General features: G+C 41.4%; 1 protein-coding gene across 2 annotated transcripts; it reads right to left on the minus strand.

The window, feature by feature from the left end:
* Positions 1-1654: 1654 nt before the first annotated feature.
* Positions 1655-6258, minus strand: LOC133819021 (ethylene receptor 2-like). 2 transcript variants are annotated; one of them, XM_062252161.1, is made up of 3 exons: positions 5621-6258; positions 3261-5145; positions 1655-2601 (listed from the first exon to the last, which is right to left on the minus strand). In XM_062252161.1, the coding sequence occupies exons 2-3, from the start codon at positions 5013-5015 to the stop codon at positions 2059-2061; spliced, it is 2298 nt and encodes a 765-aa protein (XP_062108145.1). In that variant the 5' UTR covers positions 5016-5145; positions 5621-6258; the 3' UTR covers positions 1655-2058. The 2 variants fall into 2 exon arrangements, with proteins under 2 accessions (XP_062108145.1, XP_062108146.1); XM_062252162.1 differs by having other exon boundaries at positions 5539-6258.
* Positions 6259-15958: the final 9700 nt, after the last annotated feature.

Consider the following 15958-nt stretch of genomic DNA (forward strand, 5'->3'; position numbering starts at 1 on the left):
TAAAATAAGATTCAAAACAATCTATTTTTTATTTTCAGCACTGTAAATTATTTAAAATTTTTGAAAAATTAGTGGGGATTCTAAATGACTGCATTGTACATTGTCATATAAAAAAATTGAATTATAATTTATCTATATATCGAAAATATAAAAATATATTATTTTTAGGCTTGTTTTATGTACGCGTGAAATAAATTATTTTTAAAAAAAATTTGACATATTAAGTTATTAAGAATTTCTAAAAAATTAGTAGGATGAGTATTATAAATATAACGTACATCATTATATAAAATAAATTAAATTTTAATTTTTTCACGTCTTAAAAATACCTTTGTCGGTAGGGCCAAAAATCATGCACTTACCGTAGAATTTTTCTATTTATATAATCATGTAATGTTGACAAGATGACGAAAAACCTAATGATTTTTATTGAGCCACCACCACCACCCTTCCCATGCCACTTTCCAAGAAAAAAATTTATAGTAGAAAGAAATTGATAGGCATAAAAGCCAAAAGTGATGGATGACAAATATCAAGAATTTTGTGCAAGGAATTTGGTCATAATATTCCTCCCCTTATAGGATCTAAAAGTCAATTCCTTCATATATTTTATTATATTTTTTTTGCCCACATAAGACTCAATCAATCAACTAGCCACATTTTTATCAATTTTTTATTATTAATATTATTGTTATAATATTAAAAACACAATACTAGGGTTAGGAGATAGATAAGGATAGGGTCCACAACTTGATAAATATAGACGTGTCTCTATATATAATTATTTTTTGATATTGAAAGCTAAAGAAAGAGTCCATGAACGTACTCCCAGATTCATGCATGGTTTTTAAAAGCAATATATTTATATATAAATATATCCACAACAAGAACAATGCTATCAATTGACCCATTCTCTATCTGATTATTTCGTTTCTTCTTCAATACCGGCGTGAGACATACCATCAGCATCACCATGCTTTGCCCTGTAACTTGTAGCTCAAATATATGAATATATATATTTATAAATTTATTTATATTACAAAAAGAGTTTGATCTAGATCTTTGGATTTTATATTTGGTGTCTCCAACACCAGAAGACTTAATAACAAAGCCACTAACATCTGTGCATATTCACAAAGATACATAAAGGTTTTTCATTATTCTTATTTTCATCATTGTACCAAATGAAAGACCATATTTTTAAGTAGATAATAATAATAATAATATCCCACCTTGCTATATTTATATACCTCCTTTCTATAAAACTAAGTCCAAATATTCGATGATTTAGCTGTGCTGGTTCACCGGCCGTACCATTTTTTTAATATCCCACTTTTCTTATTAAATGTTTGGTCTAAATTCAGTGATGTTTTAGCGAAAATTGAGGAAAGAAAATGTTAATTAATGAATTGAAATATTTGGATTATTAATGATGATTATAGCCTCAGGATTTCATCTATTTTAAAAATATTTGAAAATTAAAAAAATTATAGCAATTACTATTACTATATGGACTTTACACTAAATCTTTACTCATCTAAAACAAATAATATTGTCCAATAATATCATTCAAACTCTTGTTTTGTATTCTCACTTTCATAATGATAAAAGGATTTTTTTTTTTTGTATCAAAGAAAATAAAAAGCAACGAAAATGGAGTAAGAATCTGTGATGTAAATTTTCCATGATTTGTGATTTTATACAATAAATGCTTTTCTATTACTCTAAGTACTTAGTTGGTCTACATTTTGCATCAAAAAAAAAACTCGCATTTTTTACACCAATTCCACAAGGTTTTCTTTTCAACCATCTTTCCTTTTTTCCTCTTTAATTAGAAAGGGTGTCCTTCTATGACAACTTTGATTACTGTTATAAAACCTGAAGCTATTCTATGTAATTATAACAACATGCTCAAACACATTAATTTTCTTTTAATAATAATAATGAAAGGGAGCTAGCTTGTATACCATTCTGTTGAATGTTTTGTGCATTATCTCATTGAGGGACTTTGAAAGAGCCCTCAAAAAGAATACCAAAGAACTCTTTGCTGCTGCTGCTTCACACAATTTTGTTTGCCTGCAACAGAACTCTCCTTAGCTCGTTCGCGATACCTTGCAACACAACTGGTTTTTGGATGACACCGTTGATACCGATCTGAATACATCTTTCCCACACAGCATCGTCATCGCTTGTGGCTAAGGCAATGATCAATGGCCAACTACGGCTACGAAACTTGCGAATTCTACTTGCAACTTCATAACCATCCAACTCGGGCATGTGGAGATCGAGCACTATGATTTGGACAGGAGATCCAGCTCGGCTAATAGCGCTCAGGCATTCAAACCCAGAAGCAAGAGCAGTTACAGTACAGCCTAGCTTTTCCAGCAGCTTCCTGGTCACAACTCTGTTTACATCATCGTCGTCGGCTACCACAACTTGCAGCCCACTGAAAAGAGAGTTGGAAAGTGGGTGTTCTGATGATTCTCCTGGTTCAGAGATTGCTACTGCAATGGATGGTCTCATTTGAAACCTAAGAACCAGTGCCATGCTCTGAGTAAATCCCTGAGAGCTTGGGGCTGCCCATATGTTCCCTTGCATCATCTGCCAAAATACAAAATTAGGATTTAGGCTCTTTCAACTCAAATAAGTGAAACTACAGGGTGCCAAATTTGTAAATTATATATAGAAAGGAACATCATGTCCTGTGATGCATTGGTTTAGCAGCAAGAACTTGAACAATCCAGTACAAACCTTTTACATAAAAGAAGCCTTGGAAAGTTGAATCGAACATTATGTTGCTAAGATATGCAAGTGATTGAAGGCACCTTTCTTAGGTACTCTTCCAAAGCAGTAAGAAAACGAGGATATAAGAACAGCATATTATTGAGCATGAATGTCAAGTGCTCCAATCCACATATATGGAAGTAATAATTTAATGCATTTTAAAAACAAGTACTCGCTCGTGTGCTTCACTACAAAGATATCACTAAACATTCTAATGTTATGAAATATAAGGTAATGTGGAATTTATGTAGGCCTAAAGGTTTGTCACTGATCCTAAAGCATGTTTAATGTTTTCAGTACAAACAGGTAACTGCTTTTTATACAATTGAAGTAAACACCTTTGTCGCATACTATGAATAATGCTTCTAAAAAACTATAATATTTCAAAATCTATCATTACTGCATTACTAACATATGAGTGTTAAAATGTTTCATCTTCACATTTACACACAACAAAGACAGTTTACAAAACCCACCTGCACTAGTTTTTTGCAGACACTGAAGCTCAAACGCCCCTCAATTCCATCATTGATGTATCTCCTATCGATGGGTGGTACTGTTGAAACTGAACCCTCGAATGGAAAACCACTATCACTGATCCTAATCTCAAATCTGATATGTACATCCCCATCACTATGCCTCCAGGCTGCCCATTTTTGGTCACTCCTTCCCTGACTTCCACTCTCTGGGAAAACTCGGAGTATGACCAACCCTCCTTCCTTGTTCCCATTTAAAAGGCTTCCAATCATATGCAAAAGCACCTGAAAAACCCTTTTCTCATCGCCCATGATGTGATCAGGCAAAGACTTCTCGACATCAACAGCAAAACCAAAGCCCCTGTACAAACATAAGCATTTAGCAAGGCAAGCTGTTTCTTTTATCAAGGCATGTAAACCAAAGGACCTCGTTTCCAATAAAAATCTTCCACTATCTTTCGTAGAACTATCCATCACATCGTTTATCAAGGTCGATAGGACATTGCTTGTTCTCACCATGGCATCAACAATAACTCGCTGCTCATTGCTCAGACTCTCATCCTGCAGCATTGAGAGCAAACCTAAAACTGAATGCATTGGCCTTCTCATCCCATTACTCATCACTTTTTGGAACGAATTTCTTGCCTGGCTTGCCAACATAGCATTCCTTTTTGCCTGTTGCAAGGCTCGATTCTGCTCAGCCAATTTCTCCCTCATGAGCTGAGACTCCTCAAGAACTGCAGCATGGGAAAGTGCCACAGCCACCTGATCAGCAACCACCTTTACTATCTCAAGTTCCTGGCTGCTCCAAGATCTAGGCTGTCCACCAGGAAGAACCAAAAGCAAAATCGCATAGCAAGCCTGAATATGTTCAGGAGTTCCACCTTTGAAGTTGCAAACTCGAAGCATTGGCATCCTGATTGCAGCCACTGGCCCTGGCTCACCAGTCTCTCCACTCCTCGCAGCAACAAGAGCTGAGTCCGGACTGAGAATATTCACAACTTCACTTCCTTTAATCCTCACAACATCAGGTTCACCAATGGGTATTGAAACATTATACAAATTAGAATAATTTCTCCCTTTCAATTCATGAGTCAGAACCATTTCAGTCTTATTCTCATTAGGCATCCAAACCGAACAGTACTGCAAGCCCAGCGTCTCAGATAGCTCGAAAAGAGTAGTGTACAAAATGGTATGCCTATCAAGCGACTTTCGAATCTCATGAGTAAGCATTCTCACATGTAAACCAGCTTCTTTCTGCTTCATTATCATCCCAACCTCTCGACCAAGGTCCCAAGTCTTCTTCTTTAACATGAACTCTCTCACCTTAACTTTCAGAAGCAACGGGATGAGAGTGATGAGAGTTATGGCAGTAGCACACGAAACCAGAGCCGTGAGAATCTTGAAGACAGTGAGAGCCAGCATGAGCTGAAAAGGGTGAGGGCCATAAGTCCACCCATTAAGCAAATGTGTCATCCCACAAAGCACAATAAAGGAAATGAATTGAAAGAGAACCCATTTGAATGGAACATTGGAGCAGCTAACAAAGTAAAGTAGCTCAATGGGGATCGAAAAATAAGCAACCGCAATTAAGAAATCGCTGACTCTCTGGCATTCTAAAATGCTCTCAATGCTCCATAAGCTTCCCTCATCATCACAATTACATCTGGGATACTCATTATCAGCTCCGGAAGCCGAAGCCGAGATGAGAAGGGACGAAATGAACAGCCCAGATGCTAATGTTCTTATTAACATTGCATCTAATTACACTACTTCAATCCATTTACACCCACAAGTTATCTGATTGAATCGTTCAGAAGAAAAATTTTCTAGCTAACTTTGATCGAATTGTAACAGTATAACAACACTCTTCAAAGCTCATTTCCTGGAGAAAAAAAAAACAAAAGACGCAAAATTTGAAGGAGTATAATAGCAAACATATAATAGAGATCTAAAAAAGCACCAAGTCAATAAACTTTTTACTCTCTTTTGCGTTACACTCTAAATTGCTAGTCCAAAGATTTAGTCTTTTTCAATAAACAGATATATTAACAAGTGGTGAAGAACACTGCATTTCCAATACCCAAGTCTACATATATGAAAAAGACAATGCTAAAACAAAAGAGTTTCACATAAAACGGAAAATATAATAAAAACCCATAAGCAAGAAATAGAACGAACCCACCAATCCAAACCTCCTTTTCTTAGAACCCAAAACATAAATATATAATATAATTCTTTTCAATATAAAATAAATGCAGGCCAACAATACCAATACCTGAAGAAGCAAACACAGCCAAAATATTTTATTAAAAAAAAATATCCCAGATTCCAATCAAAGCCGGCCCTTCAGATCTTACCCTTTTCCCACATGCAGTAGAGAGAGAGTTTAACTCGAAGACCACCTTCTTCTTCTTCTTGCTTGAGCAGCCATTAGTCCAAAAAATTCAACACATACCATTTAAGAGAGAGGTACAGTCCCCCTAAACTCCTCGCCCACATCTTCCATTGGAACAAACAGAGAAAACCCAGAACCAAATCCCCGTAAAAATATTAATTATAATTTCAAAAAAAACCCCAACAACAAAAAAAAAATGATTTTTTTAATAATCTTTTACAGACAACTCCCAACACCCACCACCCATAACAAAAAAAAAACAGCTTTTCCCCCCAAAAAATATAGATATACAAAAACCGGCTACCTTGCGCCGCGTAAACCGGCGAGTTAGCACAGAAAGCCGACTGTGAGTAGTGAGTGAATTGTAACTGAGCTCCGCCCGAGTTAGAACGAAATGAACCAAAAAACAACGAGAGAAAGAGAATAAAACGGAAATGATAATACTTTCGATCAAAATTCTCAGTCTTTCTATATAAAAAAAATCAAATTTCAACAGAAAATTATGAAGAGAAAAAAAAAAAAGGCTTATGAGAGAGAGACAACTGGAAAAATGGGAGTGGAGAGAGAGAGTACGATTGCGCCGTTGTTTCGTAGAGAGAGGAAGAAGAAGAAACATAAGAGGGAAATCTAGAGAGAGAGAGAGCTAGAGAGAGAGAGGGTGGTTGTGGTGCCCACAATGTTACATGAAGAGAACTTGGACGCTCTTTTGTAGAAGACGTCCTCGTCATCCTTCTCAAAATATTTTTGTTTTATTCTCTCTTTTATACCAAAATTATTTCATTTCGATAAACAAATACCCCAAAACCGAAACTGGTTTCAAGTTTTTCCCACTTTTTTTCTTTTTTAGGAAAAAGGAAATTAAATTAAAATTGTATTTTCACACGTGCGGTTCGTGTGAGATTTGTAGTGTTCTTTATTAATCTAGATTCAACATATGATTTGTAGGATGCCTAAAAAAATCATATGATTTGTAGGATATTTCTGTCATTATATTTTTTTTAATTACCGGTTGTCCTAGTTTAAAAAAGGGAATTAAAAAAATTAGTTATAGGACTAGCTAGTTGTATGAATAAATAAATGACTGAAAATTGCAATTCTATGAAAATTTAATTTTTTTTCATTTAATTTTGTTAATTTAATAAAAAGGATAAAGGAAAAAAATCCTAAAAATATTTATTTATTTATTAAGTATTTTTCCTTTTTCTATTTTATAGTTTTACAATTTATATATACTAGGTAGAAGCAATGTGCAATGTACATTTATTTAATTTTACCGTTGTAAATATAGTTTATAATTTTAATAAAAATAGTTTCACTATTTTTTAAAAATATATATATGTTGACGCGATTCTTCGCCAATAGGTAATTATACGAATAAGTATGATGGATTAGTGCTAATTGGTGAACCTTAATATGAAAATAGCTAAATCATAGACTTGAGAAATTAATATCATGGGAAGGTGATTACTCTTTTCTTTTTAGGTGGTCCGAAGGTTAAAATCCCTCTAGTCCACCAGTCGATATTATTGATATCTCTTGGCTATTTCTTACAGAGTATTTCTTTACAAAAATATGCCAACCCCTTGCACTGCCCAGGATCTTGGTATTAAGAGGAAGAGGATACTTGGGTTGGCAATGGGGTCATCCCGTGATCTCTTTACCATTCACGTCATCTCTGTGACACTGATGATTAATTCCTTAAAACCTTACAGTGAAGTGTGGTCTAATCAATAGGTAAGGAGGGATAATGGGCCGCATGGCCCAAATCAGGCGTGGGATGTCTGAACACGCACGTTTATACTGCGTGTCCGAGAATTCAGGAATGGAATATACACGTGATGTCTGATATATGCACGTTTATATTGCATGATTGACTTTACAAGGATTTGGGTGTCAGATCTCTGCTGCATCACGAGCTTAACGTAACGCTAGCTCATGACATCCATACTGCTAACCCGTTGCCTCCGAGTAGCAGTTAACTCTCTAATCAGCTCGGGCTGGACAGATGGAAGCCTGTAACAACAGCTCCGGGTGGACGATTTACGCGTGGCGGATCGAATTAGGCCCTTTTCTAGTTCGCCAATAGTGCGCGAATGTTTAGGGCGTACATTTGCTCCCAAGCCCCTGCTCGTGACTCATGACGTCATCTGTGACCTTCACAGGGGGGCTTTTTAAGTTTCCCTTTCGAATCTTCATGTCCCGCCCACTGCGCGAGTATCGGACACGTGGAGCGTTGTGGTTGGCGACTGTTTGGCTTCCGAGAATTGTATTAAATGGCCTAGCTTGCCTTCAGCCGTCATTTCGCCTCTCAAGTTATGTCCCTCGTATCTCGCATTAATTTGATCGAACGGTCCTCGTTCCTTTGTCTCTTACGTATATATAAGGTTGGCCATCTTCCGTATTAGCCACCCTTTATTTGAAAAAATTTCCTCATTTTCTCTCCTTTTTAGTCTCAGAAGTTTTTCTTATTCCGGTTATCATCCCAGAGATCCCTACGCTCCTGCCACAAGAGTTTCTTCGTCAGTCCAGCTTTAAAGGCTCCACCAGGACTCCGATTCCTACACTTTTTGCGACTTTCACACGGAAAAAACACTGTAAGTCCTTTGCCTGTTGCATGTTTTGATCTTTCCGTTTCTCTGTTAGATAAACTTCTTTCTTAGTCGCACACTGTAGGTTGTTTTTTGCTAGTTTTTGGTGCATAGGTTTTGATCCTAGGAATACCGACTATATGAGAACATGTCTACGAAAGTGATGTTTAGGACAAGATAATTTATGGGTAATTATTCTGGGTAGCTTTTCTGGGGTAGCTTTTAGGGAATGCCTGTTTGGAAAGGGGAAGGTGAGAGGTTATCAGGGTGCAAAACCGAGTAGCTTAGGGGTCACGCTTCCTAGGCAGTTTTGCTTTTCAAAACTTTCCTTCCAAGGCAAGCATTATCCTAACCCTCCTGACACACAGATCCCGAGCAATCGGGGATCCATTGGAAACGTGGGCGCGTGACCATGGCAACGCGTGGATTCACACACCGCGGGCTGAGATTACCTCAGCTCGTGTTTGAAAATCATTTCTCGCGCTATATTCCCTTTTCTATTTTTAGGTTGCCTATTTAAACTTTTCTTCATTCTTGTTCGCTAGGCGACCAGATGGGGCCCGGGAAGAACATACCCAAGAAGAGCACGGCTGGCTCGTCATCCCAGCAGGCCAGCAAGGGGAAAGGGATTGCTGTGGATTCTCCCATCCCCCACTTCGGTCCCACAGTGGAGAAAGAGGTCGAGGTGGGACCTGATGCTTTTTTCGAGACAGAGAAGATAGTCTCGAAGATTACGACCCAAGGGAAGGTCAACAAGATCCTGCTGTCCCATAACATCGAAATTAGGACAGGCGCTCTTGTTGCCTGACCTCCCCTCGAGGGAGAGAGGAGCTGCACGCCTCTCGACGAGGAGTTCGCGGCTTAGAGTGACAAACACCTCAAGGCCAGGCCTTCCTACCCCTGGACCAGTACTTCGCGGATTTTATGAATTACGTGAAGCTGGCTCCCTTCCAACTGCCCCCTAACTCCTACCGTCTGCTAGCAGGGCTGAGGTACCTCTTCCGGAGGCACGAGTGGGAGGTCCCTACACCAGCGGACATCATTTTCTTCTTTTGCCTCAAAACCAGCTCTGATCAACGGGGGCGAGGCGACAGGTTCTACTATTTGACCCGTTTTCCCAACTCTCCTACAGTCATCGAGCTGCCCAGCCACCCCAACGACTTCAAGGACCAGTTCTTCATGTCAACGGGGTTTCGCAACTGCGAATACCACTACTTCAACCATCCTCGTAAGTTCTCTCTATTCTCAGCTCGCAAAATCACTACATTGCTTTATTTATTTTCACGCGTATTGACTTGAACATCATCGTGCATCCATTTTTGCGAGGACGACCAAATCGGTGACCCTTGGGGGTCAATACGATACCTTGGCGGGGCTCCCACCAAGTGAAAAAGACTACCGCCAGCTCGTATCTGATGAGACAATGCTGGCGTGAAAGTTAATTTATCCGGGCCAGACTCTGGCCTTGAGGAGGTCACGGGCTATCCTAGTAGCTCGCGAGCTGGTGCATATCCCCGAGGGGGATGCTGCGGACAGTGACGAGCAGGACGAGGAAGATGAGGTGCCGCTCGTGCGATGAAAGCGGTCTCTCGAGGCTGCTCAGGGCTTCAACGCGGATCGGATTCAGTCCGGGGCAGCAGCCGACCCCTCCAGCCAAGGTAACCCATTCCTGTTTAGGGACTTAGACAGGGTTGCCGTAGACCTAAGGCTTGCTAGGTTTAACCCAAGCCAGCTCATACATCATCATCGAGATGACCCAGACCTTAACATAACCCTACTCCTGTGTGTAGATCAACTAGTGTTGCGCCATGATATGGGCCGCCCTAGGGGCACTGTAGTAGTAGACAACACCCAGGCTTTTAGGTCGGCCTTTTTTGAGGAGTACGGGACCAACCATAGGTCGTGGCCCTCCCTTCTGGAGGGTGTAGTCGCTCCAGGGCTTAGGCAGTGTGTAGAAGAGTCCAATCCTGAGGCAAATCCGGACCCAGAGCCCCCTCTCATTTGCAAAGTTATAAACTTAGACTCCCCTATAGAAGCTTCGAGGTCGGAGGTTGTGACAATAGATTCCTCCTCTAGCTCGGAGGGTAGGACCTTTTCAATACACCTTTAGACTTTTCTTGTAATGAAGTAACCTTACATGTATACTAACGCTCCCTTCTTTTTTGTTTTAGGCAAAGAGATGGCCCAGCCCGAAGACAGTGTCCTGCGGTCCATCTTCCAGGGGGAAATCCTCCCTCCAGATCGTCCGGGCCACTGGTCAAGAAACCCCGGCTGACCAAGAAGACTCCTCCCCCCGGGACCACCTCCAAGTCTCCCTCTAAGGGGAGGGGCCACGTCCCTGCAGCCGCAGAGAACATGCCCCCACCTCCCCCGCGTCCTCCAGTCCCTACTCGGGAACATGAGGCACCAGCTGGAACCCCGCCATCTCCCACTCCCACCGTGCGTATCCCGGTTAACACCCAGGCCTTGGAGAAAATCCCCAAGGCCTTCCGAGGGACAGTATACGAGACCGCTAGCTATACGGTGGATCATTACTACAATGCCACCCCGAGGGACTTGCAGGAGATCGAGATGAGGAGCCCTGAGAATGTTATGGAGTCTTCGCTGGGGATGACCCTCACGGTAAGTTTATTTACCAGCACATGCTTCTTTGCTTTCTTTCCAGCATATACCTTACTATCTGTCTTTACAGGCGGCTTTGGCTCTACACCGTAGCATAGCTCGGTCCAGGGCCAGGATTGACGAGATCAAGGGCGAGTTCCAGGCCGCTCTCGCGTCTGCACAACAGCAAGAGCAAAATGCCAAGGTTGCCCTGACGACTACCAAAGAAAGCAAAAAGGCCGCACAGGTCGCCTTGGCTGCTGCGAAGGCCGAATTGGAGGCGGCCAGGGCTAAGCAATTGGAGGCCGAGGCTGCACAGGTCGTCTCGGCCGCTGCAAAGACCCTGCTCGAGGAGGCCAAGGCTAAGAAGTTGGAGGTCGAGGTCGCCACCATGGCAGAGAGGGCGTCTTCCAGCTCCTCCATGGAGGCCATGCTCTATCATTGTTGGGCCTTCAACAAGGATAGCGACTTCTCCTTCCTGGCGCCTGAGGTGTGGGAGCCATTCCTCGAGAAGTTCAAGGCTCGCCTTCAACAGGAGCCGCCTTCTGAGACTGGGGAGACTTCCGCTGTTGGCAAGCAGGAGACCGAAGGGGTGACTTCATCGGAGCGTCCTGGGGGGGCCTAGGAATTCTGTATTCTTTATTTACTTGTAATCTTTTACCACGAGATTTTCCCTCCTCGAGACAATTGGTTTCATTTCAATCTATTTTTATTATTATTGTTATTATTTTTTTTTTAGCATGTTTGGTAAAAACTTAGTTTGCGTTAGTTTATTGACTTTTTCTTCGAAACCACAAAGCACTGCCAGTCAATTTTAACTACCTTCTAAGTTTTTAGGACCTGATTGTATCCAGGACGATTAACTTTAAAAACTTAGTCCGCGTTAATTGTTATTGATACCTTGTGCTTTTTAAGAAAAACATCGATTAACCAATTTGAATCAACTTCTAAGTTTTAGGGCCTGGTTGTACCCAGGACATTGATTTTAAAAACTAAGTTCGCGTTAATTTTTTATTGATACCTCGTGCTTTTTAAGAAAAAACATCGATTAACCAATTTGAATTAACTTCTAAGTTTTAGGACCTGGTTGTATCCAGGACATTGATTTTAAAAACTTAGTTCGCGTTAATTTTTTATTGATACCTCGTACTTTTTAAGAAAAACATCGATTAACCAATTTGAATTAACTTCTAAGTTTTCAGACCTGGTTGTATCCAGGACATTGATTTTAAAAACTTAGTTCGTGTTAGTTTTATCGACACCTCGCGCTTTTAAAAAAAAACACTGGTTAGTCAATTTAAACCAACTTCTAAGTTTCGGGACCTGGTTGTATCCAGGATATATGCCCCCCAAGTAACCAGAAAGGGAACTTTCTTGGTTACTTGGAACACACTCTTCTAACACTACACGCACACAGAAACATACAACGATATACGAGGGATGTACTTCTCATTTTTTAATAAAACAAGGCGGCTTTCATAATTAAGCCTTACAAAAGTATGACTATTGATAATATTTCTTTAGGTGTGTCGTGTTCCATGTCCATGGGACTGCTTCTCCATTAGGTCGAGCTAGTTTAAAGGTCCCTTCCTTCAAAACCTCTATTATCTGAGAGGGTCTTTCCCAGTTTAGTCCCAACACTCCATCCTTGGGATCCTTACCGGCTAAGAAGACTCTTCGGAGCACCAGGTCGCCTAAGTTAAAGATGTGTCTCTTGACCTTTGAGTTGAAATAACGAGTGATCTTTTGTTGATAATGCGTGAGTTGCAGCTACGAAGCTTCTTGTTTTTCATCAATTAGGTCGAGGGACGCACTGAGCAATTTGTTGTTCTGGTCTCGATCAAACGCCCGGACTCTATGTGTGGATATCTTTGTTTCGACAGGAAGGACGACCTCGCTCCCGAAAGTCAGGGGGAAAGGAGTATGACCCGTCGAAGTTCGGTGCGAGGTCTGGTACACCCACAGCACCTGGGGGAGCTGTTCAGGCCAAACTCCCTTGGCTTCATCCAACCTGTTCTTAAGGCTCGCTTTTAGCGTCTTGTTCACAGCCTCAACCTGTCCATTAGCCTGGGGGTAGGCCACGGAGGATAAGCTTTTAATTACGTCGTGCCTCTCGCAGAATTCGGTGAAGAGGTCGCTATCGAACTGGGTTCCGTTATCCGACACAATCTTCTTTGGCAGCCTGAATCGGCAGACAATATTCATAACCACAAAGTCAAGGACCCTCTTTGATGTAATCGTCGCCAGGGGCTCCGCTTCTGCCCATTTTGTGAAGTAGTCAATAGCCACCATCGCATAGCGAACTCCTCCTTTTCCCGTGGGCAGGGCACCAACTAAATCAATTCCCCAGACCGTGAATGGCCACGGGGACGAGATCATCTTCAGCTTGACTGGAGGGGCTTGGGCAACCGTGGCGAACCTCTGACACCTGCTGCACTTTTGGACATAAGAAATCGAATCCTTCGACAAAGTGGGCCAATAATATCCTTGTCTTAATATCTTCAAGGCCAGTTTTTGCCCCCCAACATGATCTCTGCAAAATCCCTCATGCATCTCTTGCAGAATAGTTTTCGCTTCGCCTGGCAGAACACACCGCAGAAGAGGTAAAGAAAGACCACGCCGGTACAACGTCCCGTCTACCATTGCATACCTCGGAGCTTGGTAAAGTACCCTCCTTGCGTCATTTCACTCTTCAGGTAACTTTCCTGTTGTGAGGTACTCGACTATGGGAGTCATCCAGGTCGCCCTGATGTCGATCATTTCGACCTCCCTCATGGCTTCCTCTATGCTTGGCCTTTCCAAGAATTCCACCGGTACTAGGCCCAAGGTTTCGGCCTCCCCGGAGGTGGCGAGCTTTGCTAAGGCGTTAGCATTGGCATTCTGCTCTCGAGGTATCTATTCAACTAGGTTGTGCTCAAATGCGGACAACTCCTTCTTTACATTGGCCAGGTAGGCCGCCATCTTGGTTCCCCGCGCTTGGTATTCTCCTGACACATGGTTTACCACGAGCTGGGAATCGTTATAGCACTGGATGGAGCTGGCCTTCAGCTCCTGGGCCACCCTTAGCCCAGCCAATAAAGCTTCGTATTCGGCCTCGTTGTTGGATGCTTCGAATTCGAATTGTAACGCGGAGTGGAAATGATGTCGCTCCAAGGATATCAAAATGATTCCAGCTCCGGATCCATTCTTGTTAGACGAGCCATCCACAAAGACTTTCCACGAGGCTCGTACCGGTTCTTCCACTGGTTCCTCTTGGAATCCCGTGCACTCTGCTACAAAATCAGCCAGAGCTTGGCTTTTGATCGCAATTCACGGCACGTACAGTATCTTGAATTGGCTGAGCTTGATAGCCCACTTCAAAAGACACCCCGATGCCTCAGGTTTCTGCAAAACCTGCCTTAAAGGTTGATCGGTTATGACGTGGATTGAATGGGACTGGAAATACGGCCTGAGCTTTTTGGAGGCCGTGATAAGGAAGAACGCCATCTTTTCCATCATCGGATATCTAGACTCGACTTCAAGAAGCCTCTTGCTAATGTAGTAGACCAGCTTCTGAGATCGGTCCTCCTCACGCACCAGCATGACGCTGGCTGCATCTTCCGTTACAGCTAGGTAAAGAAAAAGAGGTTCTCATGCTGTGGGCTTAGATAACACGGGCGGCTCAGCTAAATGTGCTTTTAGGTTGAGGAAGGCACGCTCACACTCATCGGTCCACTCAAATTTTTTATTTCCCCGGAGCAGGTTATAGAATGGCAAACACTTATCGGTTGATTTGGAAATGAACCGATTAAGGGCTGCCACCCTTCCTGTTAGACTTTGGATGTCTTTTCGCGACCGGGGTGATGGCATCTCAAGTAGCGACCTGATTTTATCGGGGTTCACCTCTATTCCTCTGGTGTTGACTATGAAACCCAGAAATTTTCCTGACGCAACCCCGAAGGTACACTTTTGGGGATTCAACCTCATGCCGTACTGTCTTAAAATTTTAAAACATTCCTTCAGATCGGGTACATGGTTATTGGCAGTTTTCGACTTGACCAACATGTCGTCAACATACACTTCAATGTTTCTTCCGATTTGATTAATAAACATCCTGTTGACCAATCTCTGGTATGTAGCTCCTACATTTTTCAACCCGAAGGGCATGACCTTGTAACAATAAACGTTGGTTGGGGTCATGAAGCTAGTGTGCTCTATTAGGAAAAATTGTTTTGCCTCAATGGAAATGATTATAATATTAAAACTCTAAGCAATAATATTACAAATAAAAATAGATTGATTAAATAAGGTTACAACTCTATAACTGAAAATTACAAATAAACAAAGAAAAGGAAGAAGATGATGATGAAGAAGAGAATAGTGAGAATACAACTCTAAGCAAAAGATTACAAGTAAAATAAAGCAAGAGAATAAGAAGAAAAGCAATAGAATAAAAAGAAGAACAGAAACACAAGCAAATTCTCACTTACACAACCTAAGTGAAGAGGGTTTGGGATCACCAACTTGAACAAGATTTAAAACCTTTGTCCAAAAGCTTATTTCCCCCTAACTCAAGCACTAAGGGATCTCTCTCAGATATTGGAAAAACTTTCTGGAATTATCAAGCCTCAAGGTGTTTCTAGCCAAGTGCTCTAATGGATAGAAATGTTGTGTCTTACAAGTGAGCTATAGGCTCCTATTTATAGAGTTTAGAGACACCCTTTGAATTTCAAATTCCACCAACCCCCATGGCTATTACCAATGTTTAATTGGATTAATATGGAATTAAAAAAGAGATTTGGGAGTTATTTGGGTTTTTTGAGCCGTTCAACAAAGATTGAAAAAACTGAAAAATTGGTCAGTTTTTGGCCTGTGGCCGCGGCCAGAGACATTAGTGGCCACGGCCACTGGTCTCTGTCCCACAGGCCGCGGCCACCAACCAATTTCATCACTTAAAAATGTGTTGTTTTTCCAAACGGTTCCAAACCCTCCCAAATGACTTTGTAACTCCCAAAACACACTATTGGGGTTAAAATCATATCTCTAACAGCCATATCACATATGGCTTTATGAAATTCATCTCAATATTGTGTAACAACAATTTACACAATAAAGGGTAATATTTGGAAGTT

The sequence above is a fragment of the Humulus lupulus genome, chromosome 2 (genome assembly GCF_963169125.1).
Source record: "Humulus lupulus chromosome 2, drHumLupu1.1, whole genome shotgun sequence".
Lineage (NCBI taxonomy): Eukaryota > Viridiplantae > Streptophyta > Magnoliopsida > Rosales > Cannabaceae > Humulus > Humulus lupulus.

Excerpts from the sequence above, each read along its gene's own strand:
- LOC133819021 (XM_062252161.1), bottom strand. The coding sequence starts at position 5,015 with ATGTTAATAAGAACATTAGCATCTGGGCTGTTCATTTCGTCCCTTCTC. Across the intron at positions 2,602-3,260 it reads TCTGCAAAAAACTAGTGCAG|ATGATGCAAGGGAACATATG; the intron begins GTGGGTTTTGTA and ends GTATTTTGGCAG.